The sequence below is a fragment of the Solea solea genome, chromosome 11 (genome assembly GCF_958295425.1).
Source record: "Solea solea chromosome 11, fSolSol10.1, whole genome shotgun sequence".
Taxonomy (NCBI): domain Eukaryota; kingdom Metazoa; phylum Chordata; class Actinopteri; order Pleuronectiformes; family Soleidae; genus Solea; species Solea solea.
This window is the reverse complement of record NC_081144.1, coordinates 11,935,922-11,959,146: the sequence shown is the minus strand read 5'-3', so window position 1 is coordinate 11,959,146 and position 23,225 is coordinate 11,935,922. Positions and strand designations below refer to the sequence as shown.

Below are 23,225 nucleotides of genomic sequence, written 5' to 3'. Positions count from 1 at the left end.
TGTGTTATAACATGATGAATGGATTCCTCCTGCCCACAGTGATCACATCTGTCTGTATTGTGTTTATTGATGAGAAATAATGTGTTGTTCAATCCTGTATGGCCAAATCTGATCCTCGATATTATATTTTCCTCTTTCCTGCTTCTTTCTGTGTGCCTAGCCGCTCCCACTTTTCTTGGCTACTGTAAAACCATCTTCCTTTCCTCTCCTCCTCCCATTGTTTTTGCAATCTCTCCTGTAGCTTTTGGTGCTGTACATTTCTGTTTTGCTTAATTTTATTGCTAAATCTATATTATTATGTCTTGTTGCTGCTTTTCCGTTCCCTTTAACCCCAATGTGTCCTGGTATCCATAAACATATTAGCCTACTGTGAGTCCCATCATCTGAATTCTATATAATGTTTGTTGTATTTCTATTATGAGGTCTTGTCTGCTTTCAGAATGGCTGGACTGTAGGCTTGTGAGCAGTGTTGGGTTTAAACGCGTTATTAGTAACGCCGTTACGTAACATCATTACTTTATTCAGTAACTAATGATGTAATGTTTTTGGTTTTTTTAATTCAGTAACTCCGTTTCCGTTACCAAACGCTGCGTTACTCCGTTCCTTTTGGTGAGGTTTTACAACGGCACACAGTTCTCATAACATTTTAGCGATCAATAAAGTTGAATTGAATTGAAAAAAAAGCACTTGTCGCCCTCTAGCGTCCCACACGTAATCACACACGCGCCATGAAGAGGACTGGACAGAGGACTGGACAGGTCAGGGCACGGCATGATGGCGAGCGAGAGGGGAAGATAACTTTCTCCTGTGCTAACGTACATTAGCATGAACCTGCTAACCAGTCCGGTAACTGCCAGCAACATTCGGTTGACTTCAGGTAATACCTCTTTTAATTACAATTAATTTAACAGTTACACATGTTGTGAGGTTGTCAAATGTGTTTTTGAAACTACATTTAGTCACTCGACGCTATTTTAAAGTTCAGCATTTTCGCCCAAATGTAATTGTTTGGCAAAAGTCGTTTGTTATTGACTGCACCTGTTTCCCCACTATTTAGTTTAGTTTTAGCAAGTCAACCTGTGGTGTAATTTGAATTTACTGCCACTAGATGTCAGCCTTTTATTGCACTGTTGCGATACTACTGATGGTAAAGTGCATGATGACCTAAGCAGTAGCATAATAATAACATACAATGGCCAGATACAGTATCATTTATTAAACTTTATTTAACCAGGCAAATCCCATTGAGATTAAAAACCTCTTTTCCAAGGGACACCTGGCCAAGATAGGCAGCGTCACTTAAAAAAACAAAACTAAGAATATAAATATGTTTAATAAATAAAGAAATAAATAATGTATGATAAGTGGATAACTAAAACAAGTATTGTGTGATACTACCTCAAATACTCTTAATTTGGATTTAAAAGCACTCAATGAAATCAAGTTTGTTATTTTCCAATCATTGTGCTGCATTTTCCATGTATATGGTGCAGAATGGACAAAAGCCCTATTTCAGTGTGAGCATAAGGAACAGTAAATAACAGATAATCCTGGGAACAAAAAGAGTAACGGCCAGTACTTGCAGTGCAATCAGATCACAAATATAAGTAGGCAGTAGACCAAGAATTGCCTTTTAAATAGATAAGGGTGTACCAGTGTCTGAGCCCTCAGGTGCCCAAAGGCGGCCACCCCACCCCACGTTATAACTCAGTGAGGTGTCAAAGGCCTACAATCATTAATGAACCTCAATGAAGGATGGTAAGCAAAGTCATTCATTATCTAAAAGATCACCATAGTCCAGCACAGAGAGAAATGTGGCAGCAACAAGTCACTTTTTTACTTTAAAAGAAAAACATAGTTAACTTTCGGAAAATAAAAATCTTTTTCACAAGGCACTCAACATGTGGTTTAAAAGTGAGGGCGCCATCAATCAAGATACCCATACTACTGAAACACTGAAAATAAATGTATGATGCTTTCAACATCAATGGCATCAGCAGTATTTATTTACCAATGAACTCCATTTCTATCTATAGAAATCAAAAATTAACAAAAAACAATATATCTTCTGTTTAAATCCTTTGTACTATGAAGGTTAATTTTACAGATGCTGTAATTTAGAAAACTGAAAAGTGACCTGTTGTATGTATCTAGCAGTCATAGTTAGTATGTGTTTTAAAAATACCTGAAAATAATTCAGATGGAAATAGCTGGCTCTTGGGATATTAAGAAATGTATATTGTCTGATCAGTTTGTGTGGAACACCATTTCCTCAGGGCTAATAACTTTATTAGAAACAGACGACTCTTGATAGAGTCAGCAGTGGCATCCAGTGTGGTCTGTTTTTGCAACCCACCTACTTCAAGGTTTATTGTGTTGTGCATTCTGAGATGATCTCCTTTGTACCTTGGTTGTAATGAGGGGTTATTTCAGTTACTGTTGCATTTCCATCATATCAATGCAGTCATGTCATTCTACTCTGACCTCTGGCACAACAAGGCATTTTCCACCCAGATAAGCTGCTGCTCACTGGATATTTTCTCTTTTGTCGACGATTCTCCGTAAACCCTATAGATGGTTGTGCATGAGACCACTCGATCAGAAATTTCTGTAATAATCAGACAACCAACAATCATGCCATGTTCAAAGTCACTTAATTCAATTTTTTCATCATGTTGATGCTCAGTTTGAACTTATGCAGGTCATCTTGACATCTCTTACATACCTGACATGTGATTGACAGATTAGACATTTACATTAACAAGCAGTTGAATATGTGTAACTAATAAAGTGTAGTGAGTAATATACATTGGATTTTAACCTTATGGTTTCCTTTCTTAGAGGAGTATGCCAAGTGCTACAAAAACTGATGATGAAGAATGGAAAAATCTTGGACAAAATGACCACAACAGTGCAAACATGGGTGGGTACTTACACATATTTAGGCGTATATGGACACATTTGTGAACAAAACAGTGTACAATTCGCCTGACTTGCATCTTTCCCTCAAACCACAGTTCTCCAAAGGCAAACATGTGTCATTAAAAAACAAATCAGGCTGCAATAAAACAAACTTATCTATGTCCCCCCCCCCCAAAAAAAAAGTATGATGGAATGCTTAGCTGGTTGCCTATCAATTCAACAATTATCATTATTATCAAGCTAACAGATGGTCCAGATGCCAGAAAACTTGACACACATCAGCCAAAAATGCTTGCAGTTCAGAGAAGCTGCTCACTGCAGATGTTCCCTGAATGCCATACAGTATACATGTGATAAGAATTAATGCACTTATGTCATTTTGGCTATACAAAGAATCTGTCTAGTGTTGAGCAGAAGGGTGTTAAGCGGGGGACACATTCAGTTGCACTCAGATTGCTGTTCATCTTTCAAAGTTCTCCTCTGCATGACAGGGTTCAGAGGTCAGTGCCCTTATAGCATGTTATTTATTGTTATAGCATCTTAAACGGTGACATTTACAGGGTAATCTTTTTTTTATTTAACTTTGCACTTTGAATATTGTTCATGTCAAAAACATGCTCATACAGTGTAGCACCATGTAGTTCATGTATTACACTCAAGTAAAACTCATTTAGGGGCCAAAAAGAACATTTTAGGTATTGAAAGGCTTCTGGCATCGTTTTTTAGGATAATGCTGGCTCTGGAAGTGATTAGCCCTCAAAGCATGGGTTAGTGTATTGCAGAGAGAGAGAGAGAGAAAAGGGTGGGTGGGCGCAGTAATGCATGCGTGTATGTTTGTATGAGTGGGACACAGAAAGAAAATGTGCGTGTTTTGAGAGAGCAGAGAGGGAGACTAGGGTGGTTCTGTCATGCAAGAAGTTCTCAGTATGCATGTAGATTGGAAGATGTGTGGCTCCTGTGGTTGGCTGTCCCCTGTGTCACTGCCTTTTAAAAAGCAGTCGCCAAGAGAAATGTCTTCTTAACAGGGTTTGGCTGCCAGATGCTTGGGATAATGGATAGAACTGGAAAAATGGAGAGGCGTGAGCAGTCAGACGCGCAGACATGCAAGTGAGCCTGCAGACATATTGGCACACACACACACGCGCACATATTTACACACTGTGTGGATAGGGATCCCCATAACGGTGCAGTCAGGTGTGAGTCATTCTTCACTTGTGTACAACTGCCTCACATACACATATGCAGTGACACACAGGAAGTATTTGGCCGACTAAGTCATGTCGCACTAAGTCGCGATGAATGAACGCACAATTCGGGTATGCTTACGGATTCTAGAGATGCCACATTTTGTGGATGTGAGCAGGACATGAAAGAGTTGTGTATGTCTGTACAGTTGTTTTCAAGTGTCACTTGAGGCGCCAGTGTGTGAGTGCAATGGTGTGTCTTGAGCGGGACAGCCAGTGACACAGGAATGTGTCATAGCCACTCAGCTCCCAAACTGCAGCAAATAAACATTCCTCTGCTGCTGTGTCAGTGCTGAGCCTTCGCCCACTGTTGCTGTAAAACACAACTTGTAATTAAAACCAAAAACTGAGCTTTGCTCCTTTTGTTTCCAACAGTGTTACTGGATTAGAGATAACGGCCCCATGCTTTCAGAAGGTTCTCAGTGTTGTGGTGCAGTTCATGTCAAGATGGGCCAACTAGTAAGAAAATGATCTGAATCCTGAAAGACAATGCAGACTTCATCATTTTGCCTTCCGGGGTTTAATCATAATTCCCTGTTTAGCACAAATGATCTCACATCTAGGCAAATAAGACAATACTACTATTCAAAGATTTCATATTCTATAATACAGTTTCACACAGATCCATTCAGATGAAGAGAAGTGTCAACATTTAATAAAGCCAGACACAAACCACCGCAATGCTTCACTGACTGGCCTGTTTGATTTGAATTAATGCAGGCTTCATCCTTGCTGACAGGTGAAATTATGCACAGGCTTATGTTGTGTCACATAAATTCCATCAGTTTGTGCTCATATTTCATGTGGATTTCAGGCCTGAAATTTTGCTGTGCTGTACCCATACTCTGTCAGATGTCTGTAAACATATTCTACTGTTGGTTGTTCTTGCTGAAACTCTTCCCCTGTCATTACAGCTCTGTTTACAGAAGGACTTACAATGTTTGCTAGCATAAGATCTCTCCTGGAATATTCAGTGGTCTAAAGTCGCACTCTGACGCACCGTTTTCCAGCTGAAACACTTAATCCCATTGGGACTGAATTTGACATGTCACTTGATGTTTGATGTAACTTATTTGGTCTTGCCAGGTTAATCACTCACAGATGTGTTGGTAGTTTCACCTTCTTGCTGGAGTAATTGCTCCCACCAAATTATCACATGTGCTCTGCAAATCTTTTGACAATTGGTACTTAGAGCTGGTCATTTAATGGTGGCAATACACTTAAGGCCACTTTCATGCATTTCGTTCAGGATGATATTTCGTGTGGATGTAATGTTTATCTAAATGGGCCAACAGAGAAGAGACCATCAAGAAAACCAAGAGGTCAGAGGTGTGTATGTGCAGAGAGTGAGAGGAGTGTACATTCACTGCATTCACGTGCAGGAGGCTACAATTCAGAACATCTTTATACATGTGTGAAGTGTGCTGGCACATCACAAACACACTCACACATGCACGCACAAACACCACAAAGTATTATCCCTTCCACCTTAACTGCATGGCTCGCTCTACAGGGGCACAGAGCCTGACCACAGACATCATACTGATTGCTCACCGTGGCTGAGAGGTCTGTCCAAATTCCCACCCTGATTCACTATGTGCAGAAAACCCAGCAACGGAAAACAGTGGTTTGCGGAAGTCTGCGAACAGCAGTGAGTGTTCACAGTGCCCATCCTCTCATCTCCACGACTGCGCTGCCTCAGACGCTGGAAAGATGGAACAGTTGGGTGCAGTCCCAAACTGGCATGTGTGGAATGTTTTGGACTTTAAGCGAGAGGATAAAGTAGAGAGGGCACTCGAGTGTGTAAACACGTGCACACACGCATCTGCTGGGATGAACGTAACCTTCCCTCTCTCCTGTGTGACAGGTTGAGGCAGGCCGGTAGATGATGAAGTGATGGAGATGTTAGGAGGCCACAACCATTGTGATGCTGGGTGGCTGTTACTCTGGAACTGCCATCTGCTGAAAAGGTCAGTTGCTAGGGGATGATTCTCCTGGACCGTGTCTGCTTCCCAGCTGCCATCCACACACCCACACATACTGGCTGGAGTACACACACTCACACACACATATTATATGCACATGCACAGATACTCCCTTTTCATTGTTTTCTATAAATCTGAATTGAATTTGAGTAAATTTGACCCATTTGACTGACCACTAGTGATCCAGTTGGCTGTTCTCTGTAACTTTAGGTGAGCTTAAGTTGAATATAATTACCTATGCAATGTGTGTGATGCTGTAAATCCATATCTTATTACTTAATAGGCCCGTGGTCACTTAATGGCCCCAAAACAAATGCCTCTCCTTACATGAGCAGTGTTAGGGTGTTCCTGTAATAACAGTGCCATAATTAATTGGAACTTGGACCTCAATCAAATTCCAGGATTACAATGAATTGTCGGGCAGCACGGAAATCAAATCAGCATTGTCTGCCAGATCCAAGCCATGCTACATTGTCAATTGCAACCACTGTGAGCAGCCTATCATTCTATGTGGTGACCCAAACCCATTTCTAAATTCTTTATCATACGCCCTTCAAATTAACACTAACTCCACCCAACGGGCAAACATTTTTCCACAATTTAATTGGAATTTTAGCATGAAGCTGCTGTGCCTTCATTATGCCATATCATCTTCTCTGTTTGTTCTCAAGTGATTGACCACAGTGCTGCATTATTTTTAGGAGAACAATTTGGCTTCCTTGCCCAAACTAAAACGAACACCCCTGCAAAATTGTTCTGTTAACTTTGGCTTGTTCCTGCTCTTATGTTGCTCCTGAAGTCCTGAAAAGGGCCAGTGAATCCTTTCTGCTGATAAAATGGAAAATAGATTGGAGTTGACCATATAACTGTTTGTGAGCCACAGGACATAATTGTTTGTGACATGTCAGCTTATAAAGTAAATCCTGCTGCATAAACGTTGCATTAAAGATATGATTAAGAACACATTCTGATCATGAGCAAGCCACAAATGCGCGTCAGTGTGTCACTATCTTGAGATACTGGCAAAAGCGTTGCTGACAGTATCCAAACCAAAACTGGGACTCAACTGTTAAATTTTGTGCCATCGCCATATCTTTTTTTATCCCTCCTATCACACTTTTCAGCTCCCCTTCCTTTTCCCCCCTCCTCACACCCTCACCTCCAGCCTGCTGTTATCCACTGGTCTTCCAAAGAAAGTGACTTTTGTGTGGTGGAGCAGTTGTTTTTGTTTGTGCCCTTCTTACCATGGCTGCCTGCTCACCGCCTGGCAGCCCCGTGTGTCAAAGGTGGCTGCAGCAGAACAGACTGTGGGAACAGCCGGTTAGCCTCCTCTGGTCCCCTGCTCCCCAACCAGAGGGGCAACCATCAATCCAGCACTCCCCTTGTCCTGCATACACACTGAAGCACAAACACACAAATGCCCAACCAAACACACACTCACACAAAAAAAGCCTACAATGCTCACACCGTCTCCCAATAATCCTCGGAAGCAATTTCATCTCGACTCGGGTGGCGGCCCATTGTCGCCAGCCCCTTCAATCTTTCCTTATTAACTCTCGCTTTGTCCCGCATCCGAGCTTCTGGACTCATCTCTCCTACATTCCGATCGGTGCTGCTCCCAGCACTCCCAGGCAACCTCCTTTCGCTAATCCCACTGCCTCCCCCACCAGCTGCCCCACCCTAAGAAACTCTTACTGCTTTTTTTCCAACCTGCCGATCACCTACTTACAGAGTAAGGTAGGGGCATTAACTCCATGGGTTCTCTGAAGGCAAAGTGTGAAGGCGGGGTGGGTGAAGGAGGAGGCGGCCACAAAGTGACTCCAGCCCAGACAATTAGAACAATGAGCTGGGCCTGTAGGGGGCTAACTCGCTGCGTCACGCCTGGACGGTGGGGTATTTTGTCAGTTTAATGAATTGTCCGTCAGGCCAGGGCCACATCGCAGGCTGCGCAGGGAGAAGCCAGCAGGGACCCAGACACTAAGTCGGTATTTATTACACTGCCTTTGTCACTAATTGAGCTAATTATCACTGACTCCTCAGCACTCCCACAGGCAGCACCCCCAGCACTCACTCTCTACCAACTCTCCCACTTCACTCTCACGCCTGGGATTTGAACCCTGTCTTCCCTCCTCATTTTGAAATAGTCTGACACTTTCTCTTTCTTTTGTTTCTTTCCGTGTATCCATGATTGCCCATCATTTTTCTGTCAAGTAAGTTGTGGTGTGTTTTCACCTAGCAGACGTTTTTCTTAACTTGTGTTGACCCGTCTTTGATAAGAGGCAGAATCTTAGTCTTGTAGATAGTTGTATTATTCTATGACCAGTATACATTTTCTAGCTCTCATCTTTCTGTTTTTCTTGGCCAGCCACCATTTGCCCACTGTAATTTTGCAGTATTTGGTTTCAGATTGCTTTTATTTCTTCTTTGAATTCTCTTAAACGCGTCATTTTAAAGCTGCAGTGTGTAACTTCTGGTTTATTCTTGTTGTTGTTAATGTTATTATTCTGCCTTTGGGAAAAGAAATTATGGAACATGTGGAAATCTGGCTCCGTCAATACTATCAGACCTGACAGACCTGACCTTTTTTTGAGCAGTAGAATTTACTTATAAACCTTTTTCCTTGGACGTTCTTTGTGTTTTCAATCATACTCAAACCTGTTTGCAGCAGTCTCGCTTTGGAAGCACAACACTGCTGTTGCCTTTATCTGTCTTGACTTAAAAATAAAATCACTCCCTGCGCAACATGGAAATGTCTCTGGAAAACATGAGATCTAAACACCGTCATACTGAGACGGACCATGTGGAGCTGAATCAGCATTGAGCTGATTTGCTAGTGTTTTATGTAAGTGACATTTTTATATTGAGAAGTTATGCAATACATTTCTGACTTATCTCTACTCAATGAATTACTTAACCTCTTGCTCTAGTCGTATGCTTCAAGTCCATTATAGTCCGGCAAATTCACATTTACATTAGCACAGATGTAACCAACCTAATCCAGAAGATTCTCATCCCTGTCTTTGGTTCATTGTTGGTATCCCTGTCTGAAACTTACAGTTACAACTTTGTGGCTCTGTTATTGGGAACTTTGTGTTTTTGGGTGTGTGTTGGTGGCCTTGCTGTGTCTCCACCGTGTTCTGTCTGGATGACCCTGGCTGCTCCTGTGCTGTGGTGGGCTCAAGAGAAAGTGCAGAGCTTTCCAAACTCCTGTGGTTAGTCAGGTTGCCAGGGGTTGGGGGGAGCAGTCTTTTTCCCATTATTTCTTTATTTCTTTCCGACATTATACAAATGAAGCAGAACATTCAATGCAGTAAAGTCTTGTATAAAATAAGGTATGTGGCTGGATAAGCTGGGGCCATCACTGTGGTTGGGAGCACAGATGCAGGGATGTTTTGTGAGCTGAGGAAAGAGGCTCCTTTGGTGGTGGTAATAGGATTAGGCAAAGGACACCCAGGGATAGGCTTATATGTTCACTTTGTTGGTTGTCAAAACTATCTCAAACACAAACTACAACAGGCATAATAGCATCTTTTGACACATTCAGCAGGGCAACTTAATTGAAAATATAGACTTTATTGTTCTATCATACAATACAAAACCAACTGGAACCTAAATCTTTTAATTAAAATCTAAAAAATGTCTTATCACATCTCTCTATGATGGTATAAAAACAAAATTCCCAGAAATAAATATTTTGTATTTACAGTAATAAAAAAGGTAATTATTCAGTGCATGACCAAACGCAAGTTTTTTTTTTTAGTTTTTTTTGTTTTTTACAGGAAATAAAGCAAAGCAAAGAAGTGATGTAAAACTGTTTCTAGTATGAACTGCTTTCATGTCAGGTACATTACACCAAAATAGAAAAAGGCATGAGTTCTAAACATCTCCTGACTGACACTAATGATAGCATATTCTCCAACCACTGACGTGGGCATATCATACTGCAAACTCACAAAACATAATCATAAATATAATATATTTTAATATTTACAGTATTTTGGTTCTCTTAGCTGATATACAGTTTGATTTCTTCTGCTGTGGCTACTTCAAAATAAAAGGTTTCATCTGAAACGTAGCTGCTTCTTACAGCCTAACCTGATGTAAAAGATATTTGCCTACTTTAAACATAGACCACTTCATTAGAGAACAGTTAAGTGTACTTTTTTTTTCTTGCGTCAATGCACAACGTCAGTTGCTCTTTTATTATTGACCCTCTCTGGTTTGGAGAATGCAATAATATTCAGTGTATTGATAATACATTCAAATAAATTTGCCTCTCTAAGATTTGCTCAGTCACTGTCTACTGTATTTAGCGAGCACCAGTACCAGTCATGGAACCAGAACCATCCTGTGGCAAGTCAGACTGGTTCATCAAAGAAAGCTAAAGAAAGGCAAATGTGATTTGTTTGTGTTGCATCCAGGACTTAAGTTAGGAATATACAGCACTTCCACAAAGATAAACGTCACAAGAATTCAAATAGAATATTTTTAAATTAACTTCCCTTCTTGGTTGAGGTCTTCACCAGTTTGTAAGACAACATAGTTGTGGCTTTTACACAAAAAAACATTGCATCTGGCTTCTGCCCAAAGAAGATGATTCTCAGACGACCTGGTTGCAAGTACTTAAACCTCATTATCATTTCTCCCTGTACTACTGTTTCTATTTATCCACAGTGTAAACACTGAGCGATGTGTAATACTTCTTCATATGTTGTGTCCATGTGTTTGTGCTTTTCTCCAGCTCTCAAAAATACTGATTGTGTTTTTGTGCCTAGGTTTTCCCTGTATCAGTTTATCCACCTGTAAGCTCATTTAGCTTCTCCAACCTAACATCTCAAACCACCTGCCTGCTTTTTTCAGACAAATTTCTTCTTTGACTTCCATATATGCCTAAATATTGACTTGTTTTTTCACCTGTGATCATAGACACTGGTGGAATGTTCGTGTACTGGTGCAGTTCAAGCAGCTAACATGGCAGCACCAGTGGAAGGTGCAATTGCAACGTTCAGTCACAGTCTCAGTCCGGGTCTTATACCCACGTCCACAGCATAGCAGCTCACACCCATCTAGGCCTGGTGATGAGCTGTTGCATGTTCTCCCTGAAGTTCCCAAAGTGCCAGTTTTGCCATTGTAGGAGCAGAAATTTGGTGATTTCTCATAATAGACCAAGTCCATGGCAGAGGGGGATTTGTGAGCTGGGTTATCAGGTTCCAGGTGGCGGGGCTCAGCTCGGTGAGAGGCACGGTTGCTTCCCTTGTTGGCATAAACCACTCTGGATGCACCATCAAAGCGATCCTTCAGGAAGTCTCCCACTGTGCGGAAGCTGGGCAGGCGCATCCAACAGGTACGCACTGTGCAAGAGCCTGACATGCCATGGCATTTACACTCCTGACGCATCTCTGATGACACAGTCTGCAAAGAGGAAGCCCAATAGCTGCTGAGCGGTTTGTACACAAACTTCACATCACATACATATGGATTGTGTTTGCGGAATTCTGACAAACAGAGACAGTTATGGTAGGTTTGTATATGGAATCCTTACCATTCTGCCAGCTTCGTTATTGTGTAGGTTGATGAGGTAGCGCAGGTCTCTGCCCCTCTCACTGGAGTCCACAAACTCCTGACTGAACATTCGGCCAAAGTCCACATTGTCACTGCAGCCCCCCCAATGCCAGTCTGTCCCTCCAGGGCCTCGGCGGCGGTAATCGCATGTGCACGACTCAATGGCCCCTTCTGAGCATGAGCGAGCCACAGCATGGGTCACTCCTGCGCTGGTAATTGCAAATACAAATGCTGTCTCTCGGCAACCTGAAGAAACAACACCAAAACTTCCCATTAAAAAACTGATCCAACCGTTAACACGTATCCGTTTTTTTGCCCCAAACTGGACGGGACAAATCCCCTTAAATGTGTACAAGAGATTCCATTATACTCCATTATACTCTGCCCAAAATTGTCCAGATATTGCCTGGTGGGAAAGACAAGAGAGCCTCACCCCGATTGACAATTTTGCCAAACACTGCTGGGCTGTGGGTGGTCGGGCAGTTCCAGCGGCGGTTGCGGAACTGCCACTTGCACTCCTTTATGGCAGTGTGCAGCCCAGCAGCGATTGCATGCAAAATGCCAGGATTCTGGCGAATCAGCCGGCGCTGGCGACGACTCAGTAGGGCCAGGCTGGGGTCCAGGACTAACTGCACGTTCTTGGAATTGGTGAGGAGGTTGGATGAGGAGGCCACATTGACAATCCCCCTGGCACAACACAGGGACAAGAGAATTCAGAATGAAGGAGCTGGCAGTTCTTGCATGTAGCTCTGTCTGTGACCCTCTAAACTCTCAAAGGGATGTATCTTGGCATCTTGCGTACTTTTCAAATTACTGTTTTCATTATGTTCTACAATAACAAACAGTGACACATGCTGTTTCAAAACCATGGGGAGATGGTGAGCCACTGGATTAAAATGCAGGTTTGTTGGCAAATAATGAAACTATAACACTTCACCTCTGTGTCCAATAATAAAAGAAATCCCTTGACAATAGATGGAGCTACAATTTTAAACAAAATATTAATGTTAATTATTTAATATTTAGTATCCACTGTGCACTCATCAGATAAGGACAAGATCAGCTCCAGTTGACTTGCTTAGTCCTTGACGAGAATCAGAAGACTGAATAACATCTACAGTTTCGTTCTTGTAGTCAAAATGTCCACAGTCACTAATGCTGTATATGCACAAGCCTCTATAAACAACTATATTCTTGCTGTTCTATATGTTATAATTATAAAAAAAACTGACATTGTATTGTTTCCCTGTCCCATGGCGTTTAATGGACTTAATATTTGTGTCCAAATATGGCACCACCTGCTGTGCTCCTTCAGTTATTTACAAATGTTCGTTTACTGAACAGGCATTAAGTGAGCTATTTTCAGTGATCAGCTTTCATGTTTCAGTTCACAGACTGTATAATTTTTCCATTTCATCTGCTGGCATTCATCTCTGTTAGATTTCTGTGTCAACATTTAACGGCTGTCTCCTTGTAAGCATAATTATCCGGAAAAGCGGGCGAGTCTTGGCCTGTGAGCACTGACCCTGCAGGCAGTTGTGTGGTGAGCTCTTGGAAGATTAATACTGATCTCGTATTTTGGATGCATTACTGATTCCAAAAAACGTCTTTTTTTTCCTTGGTTATTTTCTTGGATTTCAACTGACATTTTAAATATTTGAAGGCGCACTGACGCTGTCCATCTGCATGGCACCACAAAATCGACAAAAACGTTGTTGAAATCATTTCCTCAACAAACCCAACCCACAGTTTATAGGTTTTTAAACAAGCAAGTCAATAATCCCACTCAAGCAAAACTGTACAGATCCGATTTTAAAACAAAAATATTGTGCAACTGGCTGCTGTAGTCTCAGGTCGCTGTGCAGACACATGATTGTAAGACCGTGGGTAAAAACGTATTATTTTGAGCTATAGGCTATGAAATTGATCCACATTTAATGTATTCCACATTGAAGTGAAAATGCTGAAATGTGTTCAAACCACATTGTCTAACACAAACCGAGACGTGAGAAGGTCGTAAATGAAGGTAGAAATGTTATTAAAGATGCAATCTGATTATTTTTAAACACGATTTCCATGAAAGATTTATTTTAACTTTATAGTTTGAGCTCGTCAGTAATGTGGAAATTAAATACCACAAGCTTTAATATCATGTGGTGACTCTCTTTTTTTCTCCAAAGGCTGTACAGAAGTTGTGAACGGTGCCAAAACTAACTCATTACGCAAATTACGCACATGCGGCACGGACTGTGGCAGCCCAATAAAACATTGCTCGTGGTCTTCCCCGTTCAGGATACTGATAAATGAATGAAAGCATTATCATCACACAGGCCCCATGCACAATAACCAGTGAACTCACCACCAACGGCCGCTGTTGTTCACGGCGCCTGTGCCAGAGAGCGAAGACACCAGCAGGATGCAGGCGGCTTTCACCCCCAACAGCAGCGCCAGACTCCTCATCGTGCCTTCACGTCATATGTGAGGAGAGAAATGTCACATTTCAATTTTATTTTATATTTAATTTTTTTTTTTACGTTTGTCCAAATTAAATTATAGGCTACTTATAAGCAGATTTTTATTAATATTAGTAAACACCACTGAAGCAAATATGCTAAATATATAGGCTTAAAAAGGAGAAATAAATCAAAAGTATAAGCTTAAAAACGAGAAAATAAAAAGAGAAATATAGATAAACAGCCTTTCAATGAGAAACATTGTGATTTACATAATTTAGCTAATTTTATTAATGAACTGTTTAAGGTGGGATGATTAAATTGATCTCGCTGCAAGGTGGATCTACTCACCACGCACCACGGTCCAGTGAGAGAGGGCTTGAAAGGTGAGAAGAGCAGGCAGCTCTGATTGACTTAAATGGATCTTGAGTGGAGACAGGTTGCTAAATGATGTGAAGTGTCCAGGCAGGATGCTGATGCTGCTGCTGTCGTCGCTGTCCTCTTCACTCTGTCTCTCTCAGAGATGCTCTGCACGACGCATTGAACGCGTGGGACAGTCCCGAAGACTTGATCCCCTCGGTGACTGATAGGCAACACATTCTTCTCTTATTGAGCGCTACGAGGGGAATAAAAAAGGGATTTGCTGCTCTCATCTCCCTCTGTTTTTTTCGGAGCCCTTTCAATAGGATTGGAGGGAGGGATAGTTAATGCTCTTCATAGGGCGCACAATGAATAAGGAAACACAACTGGGCAGAAAGGAGAAAGGAAGATAAAAAAAAATCCACAATCCACTGTGTTGCGCATATTAGGCTACTTGTGGAATCTCACGGTCGTCACAGAATCGATTCCACGTCAGTCTGTGTGTGTGCGGCAGCTGAGAGTATTTTCCCATTGGCTGTGCGCTCTTCACGTCCAGTCCCTGCGGAAAGCAGAAGTGCCCGTGGAGCAGTGATGTGTTGGTACAGATGCTGCTGTGGGTGCGCCCGGTTTGGTGCTCCGCCACTGCTCAGAGCTGGTGTCACGGTGCAATACAGTTACAGCTGGAATATGAGCCATCTAAAATCTGCCCTTTTTACCCGGTGGTTGGAATAGCCCACTCCCTAACCGCATCTCCTCCTCCTTTCTGCAAACGTGCTCCCAAAATGTACATTTCCTTTCTTTTCTTCTTCTTTTTTTTCCACAATAACACTACAAGTGGAATTTTACATTATGGCTGCAAGCTATTACATCTATATCTAACAAGTATGTGTTATTATTCGCACTAAATGACTGTCTAGGTATAATATTGAGATGCACATTTACATTAGGCCCAATAAACAAACCTATTATCAACAGGATTTATAGGCCAAGACGCACGCGCGCGCGCACTCATCACCACTTGTACACTGTAAGAAGCTATATTAAGCGCAGTTGTCCTATAACTCACACTGCCTGCTGGGCAATTTAAATGTTTTTAAAGGCAGGGGAGATTAAATATGGTCTCCAATCAGAAGTTTGATGAATGATGAACCAGGAAAAGAGGAGGACGAGTATATGAATAAAAACCAGTCCCACCATCTGGCCTGCAGACCTCCCTCGACGCACATGTTGCTCCAGTGTAATCACAGCTTGAGCCACTTTGTGGCATCTCCATCTAACCCCAGACTAGAAGCAAAAGTATATGTCCCCAAACTCCTCCATGATGGTTTCTTGGCTGAATGTTTCGTTATGTGACATTTATCTGCTAATTTGCATGTCCCACATTAGTGACTTCAGTGGTTGCGTGTTGACTAATCTCCTTCCCGTCCTCTCCATCTCTATATCTCTCCTTCTCTTTCTCTCGTTCCGTCAGATGACAGTAAAAGGAAGTGAGCTTTTGTAAAAAGAAAAAAAGGGCTTTAATGACAGCCGTCCTACGTTTATACACCAGCCTTATACGAAGGTGCTCAAACGGGTTTCCTGGAGCAGTCATGCGACACCGAGCAGATTAGAGCTTCAATCCGGATAAAGGGGGCCTTTTATATACAAATCAACTTCAAATCACTTTTTAAGCCACTTAGATATACATGCCAAGCTAGAATGCTAATGCACTTTTCATTGCTTCAGCTTAGGGAATGGAAGGAGATTAGATGAATTGGTGTCACTATACGCGCACTGTGTTTGAGGGGGTTTTAACTTAATTTTATGAAGGTAACCCACATTCTATTTCTCGGCTCCTAAAGCAGCGTCTGTTATTGATTGATACTCGGTAAAAAAATACATTTTTAATACAGGAAGTAATTTGCAGTCTCACCAATGACCTGTTCATCCTGATTTCGTACCGAGATCGATAATGCTGTGATGTGATGACAAGGAAAACCACAGAAGGCCTGGCATCTGGTTTCATTGGCCTTTATTCTGAGTGAATGTATCAGTCTTCCATATGCATAAAGGTCATTTAAGCACAATTTTCTATTACCCACATTTGTGTCTCGTAAATAGATTTATTTGTGGGAGCACGAGATGCCATAATGTGATAAATAATCGCCACAACAAACAATGTCACTACTCTCATCTATTTGCATATAATTTTATACCCCCCAAATAAAGACTTTGGCGTGACAAAGTGAAGTTGTTTCAAACACAACAATGAAGAACAGCCGCTCTTGTGGAGGTGGGAGGAAGGGGACCACATGACTAAAAAACAGTATTGTTGCAGGGTCTGTTAGCGGAGCCGCTTGCCTGCTGCTGCCTCCCTGTCGTACAGTGGAACCACCAGCTCTACCCTCCCCCCATCCATCATTTAACTTACCCCTCTCTATGAACAAAAACTTTTGACTTTCCATATTTCATTTTACTGAGCATTTCTTTGTTCTAGCAGTATGCTGAAATACAACGTATGTGGCACACAATTTATCTAACCAGAAACAACCACCAGGAATCCATTGTCATTTACATATACTGATAAATATGTTTAGAAGATTGATTTTTGGATCAGCCACAGAACAGGAGGCCGTTGTGCGCACAGGTTGGAGAGTTGTGTTCGTGCGTAAAAGTTTGGAGACCTTTTTTTTACGCTTGGGTGAACGATGACGTTCCCTTAAAATAAAATGATCAACTGTTGATCTGACTTTGAAATTGGTGAATATTTTGCAAACAGTCGCCTGTAGAGGCATCTACTCATCCCCTCCCCTCTTTTTCTCTCTCCCCCCTCCCGTTAACTCTCGCCCCCGAGCTCTTCTGTTCTCCGTCTTCACTCTTCGGTCGTTTGGCGGTGCATCGATAATACTCCACTCGTCTTCTTTTTTCATATTCTTATTCAGCTCGGGACTTTATCACGAGGGTTTAATGTCACGTCGCGACAGAAGCTTATCAAAATGGAGCTATCAAACAAACTCCGTTGGGACCAGTTCCTGATTTTGGCAGCGGCACTAATGTCACCTGCGTTAACGTAAGTGCACTTCAGAGCGCCGGGAGAGCTGATGATACATGCGGGGTTCTGGCTACACGGAGTCCGGCAGGTTTTTAGGGAAGTTATTGCAATGTTTGATTAAAACAAACATTTAACATTTGCAGCTCCAGAGTGAAACATCTGCCTCTGGTTTCACGGACTGATTTCGTGTAATACTGAAACACCAGGATCAATGTTTACTGACTTTTGTTGCCTTTGAAACAAGTCTGAGCTGTGCCACGCAGAATTCACTGCAAGTCCCACTGTTGTTGTTTCTCCTTCAGATGTATTTGGCAGTTTACTTTGTGCTTTTGGGACATGCTCAGATGAATGATCTGTTTAGAATTATTATTTTTTTTCCTCCTGGTTGGAGCAATATCAGTAAATACTTGTGCAATTGATTAACACTCCTTATTGCTATGTGTATTCTGCAAATCCCTTGGAGATAAGATTGATAAAGGGAGATTTGTAGCATCAACTTCTTAAGCCATTATTGGTTTTGTATTTTTTTCAGATTTTCTTAAAATTCCAAAGCATATACTGCACTGGGTTTGACTAATGAACTCCTGACAACCTCTAATGACACCCCACTCTCCCTCTCCCTCTCCCCCTCTGTCTCTCTCTCTCTCTCTCTCTGCAGGGTGCTGTGTAATGACATTCTCAGCCTGAAGGTGGCAGGAGATCCAGTGCTAACCCCTAACTCAGTGTGTCTGAGGCTGGCAGGCCTCAGTAAGCGTCAGATGCGGATGTGTGTACGGAGCCCAGATGTGACGGCCTCTGCTCTACAGGGCATCCAGGTAGCCATCCATGAATGCCAGCACCAGTTGAGGGACCAGCGCTGGAACTGCTCCTCGTTGGAGGGCCTGGGCAAACTGCCTCAACACAACACCATCCTGAACAGGGGTGAGAGTCAGAGGCAAGCTGATGACATTTCAAATGTAACCTGAGGTTTAAGGAGAAAGGCGGAGGTTTAAGAGTAGATGATGTTCTGCACAGGCACGACTTTTTTTCTTACAATAATACTGTTCATCGCTTTGCATCTCCTGCTCCCAGGTTACCGCGAGAGTGCCTTCTCCCTGGCCTTATTGGCAGCGGGTGTGGCTCACTCTGTGGCCACGGCCTGCAGCATGGGCAAGCTGCGGGGGTGTGGCTGTGAGGCCAAGCGTCGCCAGGACGATGACAAGATCCGCCTGAAACTCACACAGCTGCAGCTGCAGACCCTGCAGAAGGGCGGGGTAGGCATGGGCATGACACGGTCATTACCCTTGGAGTTAAACGGTCACCATGGTGACCTTCCCGCTAACCTGCGCTCCACCCACCCCTCTGACCTGCTTAAGCCTCTACCAGATGAACTGAGCTCCATGCAGGAGACCTGGGAGTGGGGGGGCTGCAGTCATGATGTGCGTTTTGGGGAACGCTTCTCCAGAGACTGGCTCGACTCCAGCGGGTCTCCAAGAGACATCCACGCTCGCATGAGGATACATAACAACCGCGTGGGACGACAGGTGAATACTGTGCTTATCTAGTGTTTTCTTAGTGTTTCTCAGAAGGCAGTCTAACTGTTCACTCTCATGAATCATCATCAGAGTCATCACTGCATTTCATTTTTGCTCACACAATGTACCTCTCCCCACACAGACAGTGACTGACAACATGAAGAGGAAGTGCAAATGTCACGGCACATCAGGGAGCTGTCAGTTTAAGACCTGCTGGCATGTGTCTCCAGAGTTCCGCCTTGTGGGTTCCCTACTCAAGGAAAAGTTCCTGTCAGCCATTTTTGTCAACTCCCAAAACAAGAACAATGGGGTTTTCAACCCTCGAACTGGAAATGGCGCCAGCAGGAGCACAGGGGGTCTCAGTGGAGGTCGCCGCCGCAGCATGTCCAGAGAGCTGGTGTACTTTGAGAAGTCTCCCGATTTCTGTGAGCGCAATGCCGCTGTGGACTCTCCGGGGACACACGGACGCATCTGCAACAAAACCAGCTACAGCACAGACAGCTGCGGCTCACTGTGCTGCGGCCGGGGACACAACATCCTGAAACAGACACGCAGTGAGCGCTGCAATTGCAGGTTTCACTGGTGTTGCTACGTGCTGTGCGAGGAGTGCCGTCTCACAGAGTGGGTCAATGTGTGCAAGTAGATCCGAGATCTCCTGCTCCCAGCAGACTTTACACATCCAGGACTCAAGATGGCGAGCCTGTCCCTTGGCTCACTCCAGTTGTTTGAGTGTTTGCTTTGCTCTTTGTGTAACTCTCCCAGAGAATCTGTGATCACCACCCCCTCCCCTCCCTTCTTTTTTTGGTCCATCATCTGGGATCTATTTTCTCTTTGTAGCCGCTGTTATTCTCAAAATGCCAAGTCAGAGATTGAAGAGGTGATTCATGTCATTTGTCTTGCCGTGGCCTGTTTAGACGCTGCCCTCTCAGCCATGAAAACGGCCTCTACGTCACACAAAAGAAGACGAGCACCAGCAAAACAGCATTTCTATTTCAGTGTCTGCATCTTTACTCATCTGGTTGTACAATAGCTATGTATTTGAATTTGAATGTGTACATGTATATTTGTAAATGTGTTGTTATTATTATTAATATTATTATTGTGTTGGCACTTGTGACAGACTGATGCTGTCTGAGTGGCTCAGGATGGTGAACCAGTGCTGTACAAAGGGGTTCATCGCAGCATGTTTCACATATACAGTGTTTTGCACTTGTTACTCAGACAGAGCAATAGTAGTTATCTCACAATCTTTCTAGATAAATTGAAGACGGCAGAATCAAGTTGTTTTTGTTGTGGTTTTTGAAGCACTGATACATTTAGTAGGAAGCTTTCTCACAGGAGCAACGAGGCAGAACCCACATGCATGACTTTTATAGGCTTATCAAAGCTTGTATACTTGTAAAACTCAAGATGAGAAAGTTGATACCACATCGGCTCTGGAAACAAATTCTGTCTTCTAATCCCTTATGCTGAATAACTAATCATTTAAACCTATTTATACCACTGTAACAATAGTAATCCCTTCATGAGAGTGATCGCCTTTGGTCATGTTTTTTTTATGAAGTAATGTCAGTATTATGACAAAAATATGCTTCCTCTTTGTATAACTGTGATGTGATGTCTGTCACCTTGCTATGAAATCATCACAGATGATGGGATCGTGCTTTTGTCCATTTCATCTCCTTAGATTCTTCCCACATGTACTACATGCCAAAGTGAGAGATGGACTTGCTTTAGCTTTGAACCAGCGCTGAAGGGTGTGTGTCTGTTTGAGTGTGTCTCTGTTGCTGTGTAAACGGGGGGTAACCTCCACGCACTGCAGATTTGGGAGGTGAGAGCCTTTTTTATGGCCGTTTCATGCTGAGAGAATGACTTTTTATGGCTGCAGGATATTGTTTCCTTAAAGTATGACTTTTATTACTGGAGAGAAGCATCACGAGAGCAGAGAGTGGGGGTGATTATACCAGTCTTTGCTGCGTGAGCATCAGAGGGGATCATCTGTCCAGAGTTCATAACCAAGGAAGGGACTCATTGAACCACGTGTTTCTGGGACGCCATGTCCTTGTTACCCGGGAGACAGACAACACAAACAATAAACACATGCACAATTTTATTTACAAAGATACATGTTGAAATACTGGCACTAATACGCTGGTGTGCGCATATGAACTGTCAGAACTCCTGGTGACCCAAGAGATTTACGCTCTCATTCTTGTCACACAGCAGTTTTTAGCAAAGCGCTAATGTCAGCACCTGGCTGGATTTATGCTTGCAGCATTCCTGGATATCTTAGATGATCCAAACTGTCTGCGTGCGCGGTCTACTGGGAAACGTCTTCTACTATATAGGATTTAATACCAATTAAGTTTTGTTTGTATGGACTTTGGTAAATATCCCTTGACTCCTGAGGAATGGCAGTGCCAGTGGCTGAATCAACTGTTCTGTCTGTTTGGCATTTAGTAAGGGGAATAAAAAAGGAGATGGTGACTCGTGGGGAATGATAAAGGACTAGATTTCTGGTTTGCATTTCTTTATTCCTTTATCATTTCGCCCTGGAGCTGCTGCAAAAGAGAATTTCCTGTCACTGTGTGACATATGTGAGACAGAGGCTGGTGGACAGGCTGGGATAGCTTTCTCTGCACTCTTTTTCTCATTCTCCCCCTCATCGCAGTGCAGACATAGACACATGCATAGCAACACATTGACTGCCCTGCGAGTAATGGCAACCAGACTGGGCCGAAAATTAAAGAGAGGCAGGCAGAGAGAGGAAGTTAGGAGAGATAAAAGTTACCCACTGTGATTGACAGCATGATTATATGTATAAAGTACGGCGATTTAGTGTGTTTAGTTGGATATAAAGATAGATAGATCCTCGCTGGTACATACAGCGGGGATGCAGACGCAATGGACAACTGGTGTATGGAGGAGGGGGTGAATAAAGTGTACTCTGTATAAATACATGCCTCAAAACATCTGCGTCTCAACTCCCCTTTCGTTTTTGATGTGGGACAGGCAGAGAAGGAGAGCGGGAGAGAAAACACAAGGAGCCAGCTACCCAGAACATCAAAGCCCCTGCCCTCAACGCGCAGGCCCTCATTAGTTCAGCTAGCAGAACCAACGAGACTTGTGATTGTGTTTGCTGGGGTGCACGTTGGCAGACACTTCAGAGAAAAGGCTCCTTAAAGTCATAACTCCCCACCCCACCTCTCCTGCCACCACCCGAGCCTGCTGTAACCCTCTCAAAACTCCCTGTGCACACAAGCTCGACAGGCTCCCCCACCATCCACTCCACCCCGTAATCTGGTCTGCAGCTGCAAACATCTGCTCCCTTCCTTATCCCTCTGCCTTCACCCCTGAATTGATTAAAAAAAAAATATATCATATATTACTAGACCACTGACTGACATGTCATGGAGGAGGGAGACAAATGTTGGATCTACCTGTGTCACTTACATTAGGAGCTGATCACAGGTTTTCCATTTGAGATGGGTAAAAGGGAAAGTGAAATTGCTTCTTAATTGATTTTCTTATGGCAACCTGTAAAATGAAATGAATTTAAATGTCACTCATTGAAAAAATCAGTTTAATAACATGAACCCTGCTGGAGTATTGATGCCGCCTGTGTTTTGTTGCCTCCTGTCACCTCGTTGTGACACACCAAAGGTCTGGTGCCATGCAGGAAGTATCACTTGGCATCTTATTACAGCCAGCCTCTTACTTATTCATTTAGATAATTCCTGTATTAATTATTCAAGCAGGTTTGCCTGAAGACTCCCGCTTACATGTTGTACTGGTTTAGCTGCTGGGACTCTGTAACAGTAAAGAAATGCACCATGTTTACTGGCTGTTGATTGTATAACTGTATATCGGCGTCACAAAAAAACCCAGCATTTTTTTACATGTTTTTTTAAATTAAAGAACATAAAATTGACAGAAACTTACCACCAATCAGATACCCTTTAATTTTTTTGATATTTCATTACTTTCCTTTAATATTATTATAGAGGATGCCTCAGACAAAAATATGCATAAAAACAAAAATATTCTATTATAATCACTTATAATCACAGCGTTACATTACAGTTATTGTAAATTAAAAGTTTGTCATGGTATGACTATATAATTCCTGAGCAATTTTCACATTATTTCCAGAG

General features: G+C 42.7%; 2 protein-coding genes across 5 annotated transcripts; one reads left to right on the top strand and one right to left on the bottom strand.

The window, feature by feature from the left end:
* The first annotated feature begins 735 nt into the window (after positions 1-735).
* Positions 736-22,907, top strand: wnt10b (wingless-type MMTV integration site family, member 10b). 4 transcript variants are annotated; one of them, XM_058643621.1, is made up of 6 exons: positions 736-877; positions 2,842-2,923; positions 6,034-6,136; positions 18,216-18,478; positions 18,629-19,080; positions 19,214-22,907. In XM_058643621.1, exons 3-6 carry the CDS (start codon positions 6,063-6,065, stop codon positions 19,712-19,714), a joined length of 1,290 nt encoding a protein of 429 aa, XP_058499604.1. In that variant the 5' UTR covers positions 736-877; positions 2,842-2,923; positions 6,034-6,062; the 3' UTR covers positions 19,715-22,907. The 4 variants fall into 4 exon arrangements, with proteins under 4 accessions (XP_058499604.1, XP_058499605.1, XP_058499606.1 ...); XM_058643622.1 differs by lacking the exon at positions 2,842-2,923 and having other exon boundaries at positions 793-877; XM_058643623.1 differs by lacking the exons at positions 736-877; positions 2,842-2,923 and having other exon boundaries at positions 5,908-6,136.
* On the bottom strand, positions 9,403-15,241 carry wnt1 (wingless-type MMTV integration site family, member 1). The gene is made up of 5 exons (XM_058643624.1): positions 14,518-15,241; positions 14,073-14,178; positions 12,147-12,400; positions 11,694-11,959; positions 9,403-11,563 (listed from the first exon to the last, which is right to left on the bottom strand). The coding sequence occupies exons 2-5, from the start codon at positions 14,171-14,173 to the stop codon at positions 11,072-11,074; spliced, it is 1,113 nt and encodes a 370-aa protein (XP_058499607.1). The 5' UTR covers positions 14,174-14,178; positions 14,518-15,241; the 3' UTR covers positions 9,403-11,071.
* Positions 22,908-23,225: the final 318 nt, after the last annotated feature.

What these genes read in the sequence shown, in the direction of transcription:
- wnt10b (XM_058643621.1), top strand. Translation starts at nt 6,063, where the DNA reads ATGGAGATGTTAGGAGGCCACAACCATTGTGATGCTGGGTGGCTGTTA. An exon ending in AACTGCCATCTGCTGAAAAG is followed by an intron (nt 6,137 to 18,215) that starts GTCAGTTGCTAG and finishes CTCTCTCTGCAG; the next exon opens with GGTGCTGTGTAATGACATTC. An exon ending in CAACACCATCCTGAACAGGG is followed by an intron (nt 18,479 to 18,628) that starts GTGAGAGTCAGA and finishes TCCTGCTCCCAG; the next exon opens with GTTACCGCGAGAGTGCCTTC.
- wnt1 (XM_058643624.1), bottom strand. Translation starts at nt 14,173, where the DNA reads ATGAGGAGTCTGGCGCTGCTGTTGGGGGTGAAAGCCGCCTGCATCCTG. An exon ending in AACAACAGCGGCCGTTGGTG is followed by an intron (nt 12,401 to 14,072) that starts GTGAGTTCACTG and finishes GTGTTGTGCCAG; the next exon opens with GGGGATTGTCAATGTGGCCT. An exon ending in ATAACGAAGCTGGCAGAATG is followed by an intron (nt 11,564 to 11,693) that starts GTAAGGATTCCA and finishes TCCTCTTTGCAG; the next exon opens with ACTGTGTCATCAGAGATGCG.